The following is a 19,273-nucleotide window of genomic DNA, read 5'->3' on the forward strand; positions in this document are numbered from 1 at the left end:
TTTGAAGAGGTCACCGACGCACCTCGTTGTCCCGTTGTGGGGGAAGAGTTGTGGTGGTAGTTGTGGTAGTGGTGGGTGCGGGAGGATCAAGGCCTTTGATTTCGAATGGCCCGCGAAACAGCGGTCGAAACAGGCGTAGAAAAGTCTGATAGCGAACCGCTGAGTTCTGCAATACAAACAACTGTGTTAATACAAATACATATACGCCATGGTTCTGTTGCCGTTTGGTAAAACTTTATTAATCCTTTGCACTTGAGACGATTTTGGCCAAATTAGGTAGGTAAGCATCTTACAGTTTCTTTAAAAACCAAGTACCCATGCGAATTGGTTGCACCTTCCACAGATTCACCTTCTTCCTTCCTTATCCATACTTTTTTTTATGGCTCTGGCACGGTTTGTGCATTAGCCAGCGTCTAGTATAAGATTTTTATAATTCGTGCTTTTTGCATTAGAAATTCGACCATGTCCTCCATGTACGGTTTAGGCACTCGTCCCGTACCGCACAAACCTCCCAAAGGCCGAGAACAAATTTAAATTAAATTAAAACTTGCCCTCGAACCGGGAATCGAACCCGGTACCCCTCACCTAGCTGCCACTTAATAAGACCGCTAGGCTGTGAGGCCCCTTATCCATACTTTAGGGCTTAAACAAATGTTCGTTATTATATGACTATTTTAAAAGAATGACGCTTTAATGTGCCGTCGCATTAACGCCATTCGAGTGCAAAGGGTATGTGTATGTATATTATATAATATGTTTAAGTATATTTCATTAAGATAAATATTAACCTATATAACATTTCAAAGGTTTTCCAAAGTAATTTTAAACTGACTTTTAACAAAAATAAAGAATAATATTTTTAAACAATTCTATAGTCAGGAATAAAATTTGTTGACTTCAAAATACAACACGTGTTCGTATACCGACCTGTATTACGCTCCCAATGGTCTTAGTGGTGTTGATGAGGAGTGAGACGGAAGGCCCAAACAGGCTCCCCGGTAGATCCAGGCTGACCTTGTTCCGGTCGAACACTGGGATATCCCCGGAACTCTTCGTGGCCTGCCTCTGTAGTCTGACTGCCGCTGTGCCACCACCCGGCCTCGTGACGAACGTCCGCTGCCTCAACGCGGGGTGTCCTTGAGTCAAACTGACCTCTTCCATGCGCGAAATGGGCTCTCCCATCCTCAAAATGGGCTCTGGTGTCTTCGATGTGAGCCCTGTTCTCTCCGTAGTGAGTTTTTCTGTGTTCGATGGGGGCGGGAGGTGCGACGTACCGCCAACCTATAATATGATCGTATTAAAACAAAACCTTACTTTTGTTATGATATCGAGATGACTTACCTTCCAACCTTTTTGTAACTTTGAAATTAATATACTTTTAACACAATTTATTAAATTATCCACGATACCCAACTATTGTTGAGAGAATGTAAGTGCGTGCTCCTATTTCACCATGCCTCCTGCTGATAGGGGACAAGTCTTTGTTTTTATTTATGTTATTATTATTAATTACTTAAAATGTCATGTGGAACATGGTGTAATGGTTGCAGCTCGTTACAAAGGTTGTGTAAAAAAATAAAAACATGGCGATTAAAAAGAGTGGCGGAGAGTTTATTGCCAGTTCTTCTCTTCCGTTCTACGCCCTTGATTTGAGAACTGGCAGTAAATGTAAAATTAGAAGCATTAATATTTATTTCTTTAATGACGAATCACAAGTGTACATTGTGTTACCTACGTGAATAAATGATTTTTGAATTTGAATTTGTTCTCACATATTCTGTAAATATAAGCAGTAACGCAACTGACATAACGAGATGACTCAAGAGTTTATATGCTGCAACTTTTATTACGTGTTGAAGATATTATGCAAAAATCGTGATTCAAATCGTGCTGGAACATATTGTTAATTCTATATTTTAGAAAAATTGTGTATATATTCGGCTCAGGTTTTTAAACAGTTGGTATGTAGAAAGTAAGTAACAAAAATATTGAATAGTTGTTGTTGACTAGTAATGTACCTATGCTAAATTTTTATGAATATTATACTATCAAAACTAATATTATAAACCTGAAGAGTTAGTTAACTGTGTGGAAATCACTAAAGAGAAACGACCGGTTCGAATTGGAATATTGGATTGGATAGTCTATTTATCGAGAAGGCGATATACCATCAACATATGACCGAATTAACGTTAATAAATGCGGTGTGTCCCGTGGTTACATCTACTGTTTTAATATAATAATAAATAATCAATGGCGCTACAACCTTTTTAATTCTGGGCCTCAGATTTATGTATCTGTTTCATGATCATTTGGTAATCTAATCAAGTAGGTGATCAGCCTGTGCCTGACGCACGCCGTTGACAAAAAGTCAACGACGTGTGTGTGTTATGAAAGAATGTCTATTGGTGCACAGCCGGGGTTCGAACCTACGACCTCAGGGAATAGAGTCGCACGCTGAAGCCACTAGGCCAACACTGCTCTGTTATAATATAGGAACAGAAAAAACTAACGAGTGGTAATAATAATAAACAATTGGTGTTGTCCCAATTATTGAACGGAATTTCATCACAATCGACTCACTGGTAAAGTTAAATGACAGGATCAATGGGGAGGAATTGCATATTAAAGCGTTAGTGGTTATCATTAGCAATTAATGTTCTATTAGCTGTACAGCTTAAAAAACTTGAGGTACAAAAAGTACTCGGTTTAGCTCACTATTTTACACAGTTTGACGGGTTTTGTTTGAGTTTTAATCAAACAATATTCAATAAAAAACCTACAGTATCTTCGTGTTATTGTAATAAAACTTTTGAATACATAGTGTGTTCATTTTTATACCTAATAGACAAATTTGAACTAAAAACAATTTGAGTTTTTAATGTTGGTTATAAAAATAAATTATAAAGGCTTTTTTACACTCCAAAATCTAACCTCATCAAATTATTGAAATCATATTATTTGGACTTTTATATACAAAAATAATTTTAATGTACATCCAATATACTTTTTTTAGTTTTTATCATAACGCGCTATTTAGTACCTCTACGCACCTCTCTTCAATAGAATTCACATTCGACCTGAGAAATCTTATTTAGTTCTAAAACACATTTTGCCCAAAAATTAATTCCTATGTTGCCAGATGGATAATTTGGCTATTATTCCTAAACTATACATTCATTTTAATCCTTCTCTTTGTAAATCATTACGAGCATAAAGTGTTAATTATGTTACTAATAAGATTAATACAATTTGAATTACATATGTGTAGTTTGTTACAAAACATATATACGTTATATTCATGTTGACTTTCACGAAAAACTAGGTGACCTGTGTCAATCGGAGGTGAACGAATATTTGAAGTTTTATTTGGTAAATAACTTGTATGGTGACTCAGAATTATTGTAATAGATATTTTATAGGCTTTATATGGTTTTCGTTCCTTTTATGTATAGTGAGGGTCAGTAGGTTGTATGTGGTAACATTTGTTGCGAACTTTTTTTATAGATTGGAGATTTAGGTCTGATGTTTAGTAACGCCACCCCCATGAGAATTACACTCTGTTCTTGAAGTGCCTTAAAAACACTAGTAGGCTATTTGACAAGATTTTAAATACCATTTCAGATTAATTTTGAGTAAATATAGAAACTATATATTAATTGTAGATTTGATTAGAGTTGAAGTTATGTACGCTTTTGAAGGTCATGTTTTATACGGATTACTTTCAATAACACTTTACTTTTCCTACTGTCAAATAGCCTATTGTGGAACGATGGACATCGAGGTGATGCGAATGCAATTTTGCATTCTGCCTTGACGATTGATGTTGTAACTCAACCGCCGGTATTAAAGCGTATAACAGAACTTCTTCATAAATAAATAAAAAGAACCAAAGAGAATGTTTCTGAAAATTATCGCCTAAATTATATATTAACATTGACATAACCTGCTGGTTTAATATACATGGGTTAGCTATTGAAGTAAACATTATTTCTAACTACAAGTAATTACACGTACTTACAATCACGGCCAGTCAACAAAATAATGCTGAGGTGACGAACACAAAATATTCTACCTAAAGTTATCACAAATATCTCATTTTACAGCCCACGGTTTATATACGTCATTGGTTTTAATATACGTCATAGAAAGTGAATAAATTAAAGAAGAACCCTATCGTTAGGTTTACCTTCCTCAAAATGGATGGTTAAGTCTTATCAGCTACTAAACCGTCCATACAGACTCATAAAGCCTTCAAGGATATTTACATTACTACAATAAATAAATTTACATACATATATATTCAGCCCATAACTATAGAGAACAGAAATGGGACATCCTTAACAGTCAATAGTTTAAGATCAAAATTGATAACCCAAACACGTACTGCTAAACAAATTGATCTCGAAAGATGTTCCAAATGTAAAAATTTGTTTAAAATCTTCTAAAAAATATTGTTCATGGAAAAATACCTTTAAGTTTTCTCACTTCACCTCGTTGTAAGATGTTACTGAACATCGCCGAACGCCAGCCGCCGGTTACTTCAGTTAATATACATGACAAGTACTTCATTAATGTTGGCATGTGTTAAACATCTAGTGGTAATAAACATGCGGTGCACAAAAACAAACAGTTATACAAAAATAAACATATTTAATTATAATATCACCAAACTCACCTAATACTATTTACAATATAAATACAGATCTGTTGTACACTGTACAGGGCGTGGAAACTGGGCGGATGAAGGAAAGAGAGACTCAGTCTATTTTAGGAAACGCTCAAAACTTTTAAAGTTCAGAGTTGCTGTAATACTTATTAATTTTTCAATAGCTCAGGAACTGGCAGAGAGCCTAAAACTTTTTCAAATGAGTAAAGTCTCCCGGTACTGAGATAAGGTAAGGGTTATGGGAAATGGGGGAAGAAAGATCAAGAGTCGTCCTCGTCGGAGTCAACTGTTTCAACAGTACCAGTCGCAGCGCCGCCTGATGAAGAGCCTGATAGTGACGTGACCAGGGAAAGGATGGAGCCCAGACCTGAGCCGCCGCCGGAGCTTCCGGAGCCACTAGAGCCCGATGATAGCCCTCCCAAGAGACCTGAAGCCGCCTGCAGCTTAGGTGCCAGGTACTGTAGCTTAGGCCCAACGACCTGCGACACCACGCCTGTTAGTGACGCTAGTCCGTTCTGTGGCGGCTCGATACCGTATTGTTTGTTGAGCTCGATATTCTTCTTGTCCAGTGATTCCACTAGTCGCGTCTTTGCGTCGATGAACGAGTTCAGTTTCTACAAGAGAGGGGGTGGTTAGCGACAATGGAATACGTACGTTAGCCATAGTGTAGGACGGTCATAAGAGTATACTTACACCAAACACAAAGCCGAGGACTGCATTCTTGACAGTATATTTTGCCTGTGTGACACCCTCCAGCTTCCTCTTCTCTCGCTCCAGCTCCTCATTCTCCTCCTGCACACACATATACACACTACACTACACTACACTATACCACACCACTAACACTAACCACCACCACTGTCTTATCGTAGTCAAATTTTATAGACAGAAATTAAAAATACATACTGTGTTACTTAAATGATAAGTGCACATACAAAATGTGAAAAATAAATAGCTACTTAATATATAATATGTGAAGGCTATGTGTAACGTGAATTAATCAAAACTTAGTACATCTAAAGTGGGTAATACGGGCTAGCATTACAGTGAATCAGTTAACAAATTTATGGAAAATAAAACCCTTGTATATATTCTGGCGTTGGCCGGCGGCTGACTACGCGCGAGGGCGCGTTGCGTTGTGCAAGCGCAGCTGTCGTGTCAATGTCAACGTAAATGTTAATGCGTGTTGCTGCGACCGAAATGACACACACTCGATTAGGTAAACCGTACGTTAAACTTAACTATAAGATCTGGGCTTCAAAATATCAACTATGATTGTTAATATTAACACTTCATATTACGCGCAATTATTTTATGTTTTGTTGCTACCATCGGCGGGATATAACTCATACATAAAATAATTTTAATTAATTCAAAGATTTAAACTATTTTGAATTTAGTAGTCCCAGGTGTAAAAGATATCTCCTAATAGTTATTAACAGTAACTCGACTATTTTATGTTTGTACGGGTAGTAAAAACTTTGAGCTTAATATCTAATATATAAAATTCTCGTGTCACAATGTTCGTTCCCATACTCCTCCAAAACGACTTGACCGCCTCTTATGAATTTTTTTATGCATATTCAGTAAGGCTGAGTCTACTATCTTTCAAGCCCCTAAGTGATAAGGGTTGTATCTCTAAGGGGTTAATTAAAATCTTATGACTCGGACGCTGAGGTTTATATAGAGAAAAATTCACAGAAAAACCTAAAAAGTTTTCATTCCAGAATACCGAACAGTCTCTGGGGTGCATAGCAAAATGTTCCATGTTGGTATGTATTAAAACTATAGGCTAAGACTTAGCCTATCGTTAGCTCGTTCATTATCGTTAACTTAGCCGCTAAGTGAAATCACATTAAGAAGAAACGAAGTTCGAGGGGACAGCTAGTTTGTTATATATAATAATAAGAATTAATGTAGATACTAGTCTCTTTACAAATGTAATATTCATAGACTAAAGTAAGCAAGTATAGACGTCGAACGTCGGATTACATAAGTAAGTAGTAAGATTACTGGTTCCAGAAGTAGGTAATGAGAACAATAACTCGTATCCTAGATATTGTTTTGCTTCATTTATGAACTAAATACTAGTATAATAATTGTGAAATTCTCTTACATTCACGCCGGATTACTAAATTGTAAGATTAGGTGTGCGGTTTCGTATTCGCCTTTCTTTAAAAATAGACTATCCAACACAAAAGTATTTAATTACAGACGTTCCTGAGATTGACGCGTATAACACAGCCTTTATAATATAAAGAAAAAGATAATTATAACAAGTTAAAACAGTTTAAATTTGTTACAATATCTGAATATCTATACGAGAATAGACTCTAGATAATTCACGACCATCATTAGAAGGTACGAGGCCTGTAGGCAATCTAATTGAGAGACAGCTAAAGGTCGCAGTTGTTATAGTAATCACGAAGACGGGTGGGTAATTATTGGCCTTCAAATACAACCCTGTATGAATTTTTGTCTGGCTATCGGAAGTACCACAATGCCAATTACCGAATTATACTTAACGTCATTATTTTATGTTAGTTCAGAATTCGTTGTGTATGGGTATATGCCATGAATGCCTATTAAATTTTTATACCGTCATGAAGCCATAGCACATTCGCACGACACAAAATCAACAAGCCCTAATTAAATTAGATTTTCACATGTATGTTAAAGTCTATAAGTAATTAATACAATCGAGTGTATTGTTAACTGTGGAATAGATGCTCAATTGCATTGATCTGTGGGTCTGTTACGTAAGAACGCGGGAAACTCTATGCTCAGTCTATAGAGTTGTGTAATGCACCAAGCGTGCATGAGCACAGGTCAGAAGTCACACAGCGCATGCATAGATCTTGGATATAGAAACTGGAGCTTGCGAATATAGTTCTCCTAGAAGTAACTCTACTATACGTACGTAAGCTTGCATGGTTAATGCATTTTATATCCGAGGTCATTGTAGTCGTTTAAATTAAAAAAAAAACCTTGTTATAATTGAATTTGACTCTAGCCAATACTAGGGTTATTGGCTAACAACAATTTAATTGCTTGTCGTGTTGTGACCAATTATAGGGGACCCGGAAAAAAACATGGTCTAAGCATTAAAATTATGAAAATGTACCGAAAAATCATTAAAGTATATTTTGTTGGGTTATGTTTTGATTGTTATAGTTTGCAAACATTGGATTTATATACAATAAACTTTAAGATGCTTTTATTCCAAAGTTTCGCAAGGTTTTACAGCAAACTTGGTTCATGGGATGCATGAAGCAGGCGAAACATTGGAACTAAAATATTAAAACGTGGCTTAGTTCCTACGTACATTTATAATATTAGGAGTTGAAGGCTAATTAATGTTTCCAATTACGTATGTTAAAAATCAATAATGAACTTGAACGTAATATAGAGTAGGAACTTGTCGGTGAAAACATTACATTTCACTTCCTAGTCGGTTCAATGTTTTATTTTAATATTTTCAACACAGTTTTATAGTTTTTATTTTGTTATTATAAGTCGATAATGGGCAATACGTTTGGCTCTCATTTCTCTCACAATAAGATGTGAACATCTTTAATTAAATTTATAGTGAAACAACCGTTAATACAGCTACCTTTCCAAATGCATTCCCGCAAATTATGTATTTTGGCTGAGACCCTACGAAATTAGATTGCATTTCTATATTTTAATATTCTTCTTACCATTAGTCATTCGTTAATATATTCCATTGTGGTAATGATTATTGATACTTTAGTATTCCGTAAAAGTTAGGTTTGTAAAAGTTATGAAGGTTAACTATAAAAATAAGATAAACAAACAGATAACAAATCAGATAAAGTGTAGTTGGTCAATTTAAAAGACAATTAAGAAATATGCAGTGATTATTGTCTTAGATAAGAATTATTGTAGTAACAGCCGGAATAATTTAGAATAATATTATATCTTTAGGTGTATTTGGAAATAAGTTCTTAATATTTATTCTAAAACTGGGAGAGTGGATATTTGACAAACCTGTCTACAGCATCAGCAAAGTCATCGAACATTCAGAACTACAATCAGTGCTAGGATTTTTTTTTTAATAATATGAGTACTATAAATCCTCAATGAAGTATGAGGCAAGAATATGATCGGTGGCTTGTAATCAGCTGAGGATCGAAACGACTGATTTTGAATTCCAAGTGCTTGATCAATGAATAATGGAGACGGTGAAATAATATAGGGTACCTCTGCCAATTCAATAATATATTTTGGAAAAGAATGCTTAATGTTTGTGAAGCCAGAGTCACCAATCACCATGTGGTCAATGTGTCAGTGAAGTAGCTGGTGCGGGTTTAAATTGCTATATGTAAGTCGGTTTATCGAACCTACTACGGTTTAATGTCAACGAGTGACATTCATCGATATAGAGATGTTTACGAAATCAAGGTATCATGAATCATTCCATAAAGTATTACTTAATAGTAACCAGCTATCAACCCTAAGATCGTGCATTCGAACCCGGCTGAGCACCAATGGATTAAGTTAATCAATCAATGACCAGATACAATCTCGTAATCTGAGTCCTAGATTCGATTACCGCAAAAACAATAATTGTTTCGAGTTTGTAGACACAGTAGGCTGATCACGTCTTAAAATGATTAATGAAACAGACCCATATTGGAGGGAGGGGAGAGGGGGTTTAAGGGATTTATGATCCTTCCCCTTCCCTAGTTTCACATGACTTCACACATCTTCTGATTTACATATAATTCAGCATAAGTATCCTTCATTAGTATTCAACTTTTGGTACTAAACTGAGCGAAGAATACAAATGCCTCATTTTAACTAAATATAAATGTATCACCCGTCCTAATGGGATATGCACATCTACACCTTGTGGCACTATATAACATTGACTTTTCGTATTGCGACACGGCGTTACGTCGTTATTACGAAATTAAACTATCACTAGAAATACCAGTACTCATTTGATTTACATAAATACTACATGGCTTAATGTGGTGACGAGGTCACGATGAATATAAATTATGAAAGCTATTTAAAAATTGGGCCTTTCTTAAGCATCAATGGATCTGAAGATGGACTTACATCAATTGGCTGTAGCGTGTTGTCATCCGCGAGCTGTCGGCGCGAACGTGGGGCGGCTGCCGCTTCGGCGAGCAACGCGACGAGCAGCGCGGCGAATAAGCAGGTGCGGAGACGACAGGCGAGCATGGCGGCGGACACGGGACTGCCACTCACCGATTCAGCGGCCGTAGCCACGCTCAGCAGTGGGGCGGCGGTAGGGCGGTGGTGACCGCAAGGTGAAGACCCCGGACTACGCAAGGTCATTCCAACACACCACCGCCTCTGTTTTTGGGGCACTTGGGATTAAGGAGACTGACTTCAAAGGCGAATCAGTCTAAGGAAAATATTCATTTGTTTATGTAAAGTGACTTTGAGTAGTTAATCCTATCAACAGTGATAATACGTATAAACCCATTGTGTTAAGGTTAAATAAATTTATTTAATATATAAATAATATCTTATTTTAATTATTCATTGTATTTATATGTTGTCGGCATACGCGGCCTTTATTTGTTAAAAAAAATTAAGTGACATAGTTGAAAAAAAAACCTGGCGTACTTGTAATACTAGTTTTATTTAAAAAAATCGTAACCAATGTATATAAAGCTTTAATTTTCATATATAAAACAGAATGTTCAGCGTAGTTGATAATTTTAAGTACAAATAATAATACCCTTTATTTCAAACATCTTTATACATATTTCTATCATATCATTCTTTTAAGATATCTGTTTTGGCAAACGCTACATCCAAATCTCGCCATTTCTGTCTGCACTGTGCTATTTGATAATTTTAAGTAGTACGTGGAACATGTTATTTAACATTACTTCAATTGTTTACGTTTAGTGTGTATTGTAAGATTGTATCTATCACTACATGACAGTATCGGCCCTACTGAAAATCAGTGTTGCTGATGACAGAAACAAGGGTGTTTATGTAAGGGTGTATTTTATATATTTTTTGTTTTAGAAACTTTAAACAAGTAAATATTTATCTTCTTCTCGTTCCTTCTATATGCTGCAGACACTATAGAAATCATTATGTGTTTTTAAACAATATTTTTTTATATTAATTGAAATACAGTGAAAAGTTGATAATTATACTAGTAACTTCCAATTGTACGATATGTACAAAAACCCCTTATTTATAAAAACTAATTCAGTCTTATTATCTTCGTTTTAACTAAAGTCTATCTCTTTTTAGTACAACGGAAACAATTTGACAGAAGGAGTCATCTCTACTTTACTTACGAGAGTAAGATAAGAAGATAGAATTTTCCACAAAGGTTATTTTGGTAACTAGTGCACCGGATAGATCTCCTCTACTAGGAGGAAATGTCACATTGTAATTTACAAATAGACAGCTTGGATTGATTATACAGTTCAGTAGGTGAAAACAACCTGCTTGAAAAATTTAATATGAGAGCCGGAAATTAATTTATAACTAATTCTGATGTCACGTTCTAATCGGCGTTAAAAATAATTATATAATTTAAATGGCGATATAAATAGTACACAAGAACTGAGTGTATTTCCTCTTAATAGAGACAGTAAGTAGTGTTATTGGATACTTTCTTATGTTTAGTAGCCTTTTGAGTAAATTAGGTTAGTTTTAAATTGCTTATTATAGCTAGACTAGATCGTAATGATAAATGATTTCTTTAAGCAGAGACAAATAATAAAAATTGATCGTGATGTCAAATAAATAAATTTAACTAATAATGTGCTATTTTTCTAAATTTATTTTGTATTTATTTTAAATCGTTTTAAACTTATATCTTCATCAATCGTCGAATATTATAATTTACACGCCTCAGCAATTTCATTTAATATGCCTTTATTATAAAGGTTAATGATAATACCGTCTAATGGTAGTCGGATACTAAGACCTCAATTTTTAAATATATAATATTGAATAATTACTAGTCTAGAATCGGTATTAGTACTCGTAATCGGAGACTGGGACGCTGCTCGCCTTGATACACTTTTGACTGCATAATATGAATATATTCTAACAATATTAGAGACATATTGTGGTCGACAATACGATTAAATTGCATTTTTCTGTCAATCCGTGTTATATAGTACTAAATATGAATGCCCTTCGTAGTGTGCTTCAATTAATTTATTCAACATTTAAAAAAGGAGCTATAAAAGCCAAGCACGTGTGCCAAATTTCGTAAATGTATCACAATATTCTCGGAAACTAGTAATAACGAGATTTTTGTTTTAATCACGTATCACGTCCAAGTTTTCTCAAAATCGGTTCAGTTTTTTTTAGATATGGATACACATCTAGAGTAGATATAAAAATGGTAAATAATAATATCACTAATTTTATTTCCCTTTAAGTATGATTTTCATATCTTTTATTTTATTAAACGGTTTCGTGTTCTGATACTATGAAGATATAAACAATTAAAACATAATAATAATATTATTCAAATATAAGAGTCTTTCCACTTGACGCTGGCTAATGCACAAATCGTGCCAGAGCTATTAAAAAAAAAGAAATAAAAAAGAGTCTTCCCTCCAACTTCGATTTTGTTCCCTTTGGAGTAAAGACTCGTGGGTTCAAGTGCACAGGCGCTTATTAAAGATAATGGTTGGCTCCTGGTAGATAGTACCGGTGACCCCAGAGCTGGTGCTTTCCTGGCTCAACGAATAAGTATCGCAATACAGCGAGGAAATGCAGCTAGCGTTAAAGGTACACTGTCACAGGTACCAAACTTTTTAAATTTGTTTTAATTTTCTTTTTAATATTTTTTATTACTTTGTAGGTTAAGAAAATTGTAAATACAAATTATACGTATAATGTAATAAAGAAAGATATTTATATTATTTTGACGCATTATATCTATAGTGTTGTATTATATTATTTTATATACCTTAATCTTATATTATATTAGCTGACCCGGCAAACGTTTCATTTGCTACAATAATAAAAATAGAACCCCTATTTTTACGTACGTATTTTTGTATGTTGTATCATAAAAAAATAAAATGAAAGTTTTGTCTAAAAAATCAAAATTTTGGGGTGGGACCACCCTTAACATTAAGGGGGGTGAAAATAGATATTGTCCGATTCTCAGACTTACTGAATATGCATAAAAAATTTCATAAGAATCGGTCGAGCCGTTTCGGAGGAGTATAGGAACGAACATCGTGACACGAGAATTTTATATATTAGATTACATTATATTATATACCTTGCAGTATCACTTATGTGGAGCATTTCAAAAGTGAAGAAATCTTAGGGTTTTACTAAAGTATTAACGTAAGGTCAGGCGATGTTACACAAACATCCTTTAGCACGTGTTTCCTCTCAGCAATACACATACTCAGAATTTATAATGAGCAAAATTCTTGAATTATTAAAGAAAATGTGTGCAAGCCACCTTTATTGCTTAATTTAGCCACATGGAGCCTGGCATTATTTGGGCTTGATTGTCGGCGACTATCAATGTTTGGTAGACTCGGAGATCACTAACATGTTTTAAATGAGTGTTCTTCCCATAGTCCATTTGTTTATAAAATTAACAGACTTTAAACAAATAATTATTTAAGTAATAGGAATGTATGTGAAGAAACATTTTAGCAGCAGCGTCTGTTTCCCAACCTCATGTGCCACCCTGATATTGTTTCACCGGCAAATGAGGATCTGAACATTATGAACACCTATGTCAAACCTACTAATTCATAGAGATAGCACATAATTATGCGTAGAAAATCAGCAGCATCGGGTGTCGGTCGTTGACCTATCATTGTTTAGTTTTTGCTCTATTGTTCTTTCATAACTATTTTTAGTGTCTTGATAATATATTAAACAATATACACTCTCTCTGTGCAACATACAATTTCACGGATTAGTATTGAAATATCTCGAAGGCATATCACAAATCCTCCCATTTATACCACTTATTATAAGTATTCAATTTTTGTATGAGATTTTCAATAATATTTTTAGCGAACACGATAAAAAATCCGTGTCTAGTCGAGTGAAAAAACGAGTGTAAACTTTCTGTTTGAGTAACATGTAATCAATTAGCATAACGTTGCATTACGCGAATTAATACACTAATACCCAAAACGTGGATATTATTGATGATACCACATTAATAAATATTTAGTAATGATTTTATTTAAGTATGATGCAAACCATCTAAGAGATTATGACTTTAAAATTACGCATATACTAATTGAGACTCACTCTACAGTGATGAAATGCTGCCAGCGTTAAAGGTACATTGCCACAAGGATCAAACTTTTAAAATTTGTTTTAAGTTTTTATTTAGTAATTTTAAAATATTATTATGTTTGGTAACTGTTTATTTTAGATAAGGATTGAATAAATCAATCCTGGGACACTGTCGCACTCGGGCCTAAGTCACGTGAACACAGTTTTGAATGGGTAATTTTCTTGGAGAAATTTGCGGGTTATTATTGCCGTATTTAATATAGCTTTTTGAAGGATTATATAAATGGATTTTAGTATTATTGCTATATAGGTTAAGAAGAATGCAAATACTGTATATGTGTGTGCTGGAAATAAATATCAATTACAAACCAAAGCAAAAAAGCTGGGGCGGCCGCAGAGCAGGCTGAAAATAATAAATGGCTCAAATATAAGTCTTTTCTCCAACTTCGATTTTGTTCCATTTGGAGTAGAGTCTCTTGGGCCGTGGGGTGCAAATGCACAGGCGCTAATTAAAGATTTTTGTTGGCGCCTGGTAGATAGTACCGGTGACCCCAGATCTGTGCTTTCTTCGCTCAATAAGTATCGCAATATAGCGAGGAAATGCGCTACTGCGAAATGAGCTGCCGGCGTTAAAGGTACACAGGGACAAAACTTTTTAAATTTGTTTTAATTTTCTTTTTATTCATTTTTAATTATTATTACTATGTAGGTTAAGAAAATTGTAAATACTGTATATTTGATTGTTATGATTACTAATATCAATTTGAGATTTCAAAAGACGATTTATTATTGTATACTCGATATTACGAAAACAGAAGTGCTCTATAAATATAACCGTGAAAATCGAAGACAAATTACAATGTTTTTCTTTCATATGTTGTAAAAAATCTGATAATATATATGATATAATATGGGGTGAAATCCTATCTGTAAAATCTAAATGGGCGGATATGTCAATCAGATTAACAGACATGAACCGCAAAAACTTTAAAACATGTTATGACTTTTTTTACCAATCAATTTCAAGTAGGTACTATTAAAAATTCAATGGTCCAACCTAATATGAGGTTTAGTCTCAGATTTTATATATTTTGTCCCTGTCATAACTCTCTCTGTGATATTCTCTATATATAATATATAGGTATATAACCTCCTTCAGTATTAAAAAAAAATCATAAGTGCACAATCTATTCTTACAGTACATAAAGGCGTGCGGCAAGGCACGTCTTAGAACCAAAAACTCATGAAGTTCGTTTATTAATTTGGCTTGCGAAGTGGAGTATTTATTTTAAATTTATTCTTTGTTAATGAAAAAACAATTTATACTATACTAAAGCTCTGTTGTAATATTAAGTACTCTTAAACTGAACTTACGCTCGCTTGGCATGACGTATGTGAATGAAAGGTTTTGGTGGTATATAAGAGTAAATTACATAATTGATTAACGTTTGCTAAGTTTTTGCAACCTTCTACGCTATAAACTGTTATGGCTAACCTACACGTTACAACAAATATATTAAATTTATTTAATCTGTAGATAAAATGTTTTGAGAGAATTGTCAAAAATAAAATATCTGTGGTTTTAAAATCTATGTCGGCTTTATGACGAAACCACGAAGATGTCGAATAACTCTTAGCTCATACTTATTGGCAAATGTTTCATTAGACAGGAGAACTTTGACAAGTTATTTAAATTGAATGCGAGTGTAATTAGCAAGTCAAAGGTTAAATTTTATCCCGGACAGTTTTAGCAGCACAAGGTTATTCACACTTATATTAATTCATGCATATTTTTATTACAAATGATATTTATCGTTACGCTAAAAACTGTGTTTTGCAATTATACATTTACATTCTGTACAAGTTCAAATACATTTCGCACTGTTAGTTTCTACATACGAAATTACGAAAAAATTCTTGTCTTATTCATTAATATTATGTTATTCACAACTGTGAAAAAAACTTTAGGCGCGCGTTGAAGTCTTATATATGAAAACACTATACTGTTCAATATGAATTGTATGCAGTAATTTCAGTTTCCCAAAATATGAAAAATTCCACTTATATTTTAATTAGTTACGTAACTAGAACAACTAGACAAAATTTATTGACATTATATACCCATTATTTATTTCTATTATACCTACCTCTACCTACTTAAACCCGTAAAAATATTATTATTAATTATGGTCACATTTTATTTATAAATAATTTCCAATCATAAATACAAATCATTTTATTCATACACTATTCTAATCTAAGTACATCTAAGTAATTAGCAAAATGTGTAAATGCTGTTTCTTTGTAACCGCATAGAGGTACACAATAGGTACACAGGCCAAGTCGTAAAGCATTTAATAGTTTCTTGTTAAAGTAGCTAAATTACAACGCGGTGGGTGTAGCGGCACACCCAAGAACTTTTTTCATATGGGATAAAATCACTTGCTTGTTAATTTGCTATAAAATATATATCTTTATGTTTCTTATTTTTCTAAATGTAATATTATAGGTTATGCCTTGTCACAGGGCGTCGGTTCTGCGAAAAAATGATACATACAAAAATGAAAGAACGGGTCTCGCAAGCAATTGCACCTCTACTCGCCGATGAATATTGTGAATAATAATATTACCGATGTAGTCGGGCGTATCTCGCGAGACTCGTAACACGAATGAGTGTGATTTTTATTTATGTATGTTTATAGTAAAACTGTAAGAGATGGAAAAAAGTCCCTGGACACAATGGCAGTAGAGAGTATTATTAAAAAAAAACCTGTGACAAGTATTTGAAATTTAACTGAGAAACACAAGTTAAATGTAGTTAATAAACCAAACCCTTGACCGATTGAACCACGAAGGCGGTACTTACTGGGTATTTATAGTATATTTCACAAGCAGTAATGCGTTATAAAAACCCCAATACGAATATTTTTCCATGACGTATTTCCTGGTAGCCGTCTGTTTACGACCATTCACTGTGTTCATGCATTCATATCTTACGATATTAATTTTAGCGTTTACTATCTTTCGATTGCAGATTCTCCATTGAATTTTGAAGAAATTTTGAATATTATATATTACCATCACCGAGAAGAGTTAGCTTAGTTAGTAGCCTGAGGTCGTAGATTCAATTTCCGGCTGTGCACCAATGGTCTTAATCTTTGTGTGAATTTTACACCCACTCGTAGGGTGAAGAAAAACATCGTCCGGAATCCGGGATGCCTTAGAATCGAAGGCATGTGTTAGGCTGATCAACTTGCCTAATAGAAAAGACAGCATATTCATGACAAAACAGATCTATAAGGTTGCAGCGCTAGTGGTTGTTTTTTTGTTACCTTTAAATTCGAATGATCTCAATCTCGCTAATTTATAGGCCGATTTGGAAAACTTTTTTAATTCAGTGTGGTTGAAGTATGTAGTTATGACTTATATATGTAGTTGGACAAAGGTTCCGCGTAGGTTAATTTATCATTTCTTCCTATATAATGACTTCCTATATATGGTGATTTAGATAACATTAAAAAAACTGTAAAATTCTACAAAAATGTACAGCTGCTGGTGATCGTTGAGAGAAGAGGAATCAAAGTTTGAAGACATTTTTTGTAAAAATATATTACTAAACTAAGCAAGACCAATATTAGGTAACTGCCTGGAACGGTTCTGCGAAAAATTATTAAATATTTGAAGGAGGAAAAAAACAAAAGAACGGGTCTCACAAGCAATTGCGCCCCGGCCCAAGAATATTACCGATGTATCTCGAGCGATGCGTAACACGAATCAGAGATGGAAAACAGTTCCTAATAAACAATAAACTACAAGCTCCCACCTTTTCAGAACGCCAAATCATAAAATGACTGCTTCACGACTGATTTGAGAGCGACCGCCGATGCGAAAACCGCTGTGTGTTCGAAAAGTGAGTTACAGAATCGCAGGGCTGGACTCAATGGCAGCAGAGTAAATTGAGAAAAAAAAATTAATGAGACAGTTACTTATTGTTATAATGGTACACCTCTCACTAGACAGTTCAGAGCTAAGTTGTTGTATAACTCCGACCTTTCAATAAATCTGCATTAAAGGAAGTTACTCTAGTCTCCATCGCACGAGTTGCATAATCTGATCGCTGTCTCGTCCACTATTGAGTAAAGTAATAGTTATTAAGAAATAATATTTTTTATTTCCATATCTAATAAATACAGTAAAACCCAATTAAGCTTTTTTAATATTAAGGCACGAGCAGGCTGTTCCACTACACATAAAAAAGTTTTTATATCTTGAAACAGCCTCTTTGTGTGAATACAATGTACACTTATGAACGTCAAAAAATATATATATGCTTCTAAATTTACATTTACTGCCAGTTCTCAAATCAAGGGCGCAGAACGGAAGAGAAGAACTGGCAATAAACTCTCCGCCACTCTTACATATACTTACATAGATATGTACTGATTTATGTATGTTCATATGTTAATAAAATATTCCATAGGTAACTAAACTTTATTAGACGACTATCGCAGAAAATCGGGAACTTTGATTCTTAGTGAACTTTGCTAAGATGTGCCATCTCCTTGCGAAGGTTGGCGATCATCATGGCTATTTTAATTTTGGATGCCGCGCTTCTAAACAATGACTTGGTGCTTTGACCAAACCATTGTCTTAAGTGCTGGAAATGGTAGTTAAAAATGTTATCATACAAAGTGACTTTTACGGTATAATTAAATTACTATATTGGCCGAGATTTTATCTCAATTTTGTTGTATGTTTAATATTTTCGCTTATCAATTATTAAATATAGGAGACATATTCAAAACCTGTATTAGATAAGTTGTGAGGTATTGCAATATTTTTGGAGAGGAAGTTCAAACTAAAATGACCATTGTTTATCTTTGCATTGCGACGTATCCTACTTTCTTGGAGTAAACATCCTTCGAAGATCTTGCTCATGATTGCCCCATGGTACCTTGGTTGAATATGGTTGAGATATTTAATCGTAATAATGCCATGAGAGCATTTAGTTTAGTTAGCAAGTTCCTTAAATATTTAATGTATGAACAGCGTCATATATTCAATTTTATGTGTAATATATTGTCTCTCACCTTTTCACTATTTACTCCTGTATGTTATTCTATTACCACAACCTTTATTATAAGATAAAGTAGTTAGGGATCAGCATTAGCAGTGTTGGCCTAGTGGCTTCAGCGTGTGACTCTCATACCTGAGGTCGTAGGTTCAATCCCCGGCTGTGCACCAAATTTTTCTTTCAATGTGCGCATTTTAACATTTGCTCGAACGGTGAAGGAAAACATCGTGAGGCAGTCAACATGTCTCAAACTCCAATGCCTATTA

The 19,273-nt window shown here is 34.3% G+C and overlaps 1 protein-coding gene across 2 annotated transcripts; it reads right to left on the minus strand.

Annotated features, from left to right (window-relative positions):
- Positions 1 to 28: 28 nt before the first annotated feature.
- On the minus strand, positions 29 to 9,913 carry LOC125051823. Of its 2 annotated transcripts, XM_047652395.1 has the most exons (5): positions 9,758 to 9,913; positions 5,363 to 5,461; positions 5,037 to 5,283; positions 928 to 1,281; positions 29 to 166 (listed from the first exon to the last, which is right to left on the minus strand). In XM_047652395.1, exons 1-4 carry the CDS (start codon positions 9,881 to 9,883, stop codon positions 950 to 952), a joined length of 804 nt encoding a protein of 267 aa, XP_047508351.1. In that variant the 5' UTR covers positions 9,884 to 9,913; the 3' UTR covers positions 29 to 166; positions 928 to 949. The 2 variants fall into 2 exon arrangements, with proteins under 2 accessions (XP_047508351.1, XP_047508353.1); XM_047652397.1 differs by lacking the exons at positions 29 to 166; positions 928 to 1,281 and having other exon boundaries at positions 4,634 to 5,283.
- Positions 9,914 to 19,273: the final 9,360 nt, after the last annotated feature.

Source organism: Pieris napi, chromosome 8 (assembly GCF_905475465.1).
Source record: "Pieris napi chromosome 8, ilPieNapi1.2, whole genome shotgun sequence".
Classification (NCBI taxonomy): Eukaryota; Metazoa; Arthropoda; class Insecta; order Lepidoptera; family Pieridae; genus Pieris; species Pieris napi.

Coding starts and splice junctions, on each gene's coding strand:
- LOC125051823 (XM_047652395.1), bottom strand. CDS start 9,883: ATGCTCGCCTGTCGTCTCCGCACCTGCTTATTCGCCGCGCTGCTCGTC. Junction 5,462..9,757: donor ACACGCTACAGCCAATTGAT/GTAAGTCCATCT, acceptor ATGTGTGTGCAG/GAGGAGAATGAGGAGCTGGA. Junction 1,282..5,036: donor AAGCTCCGGCGGCGGCTCAG/GTCTGGGCTCCA, acceptor ATCATATTATAG/GTTGGCGGTACGTCGCACCT.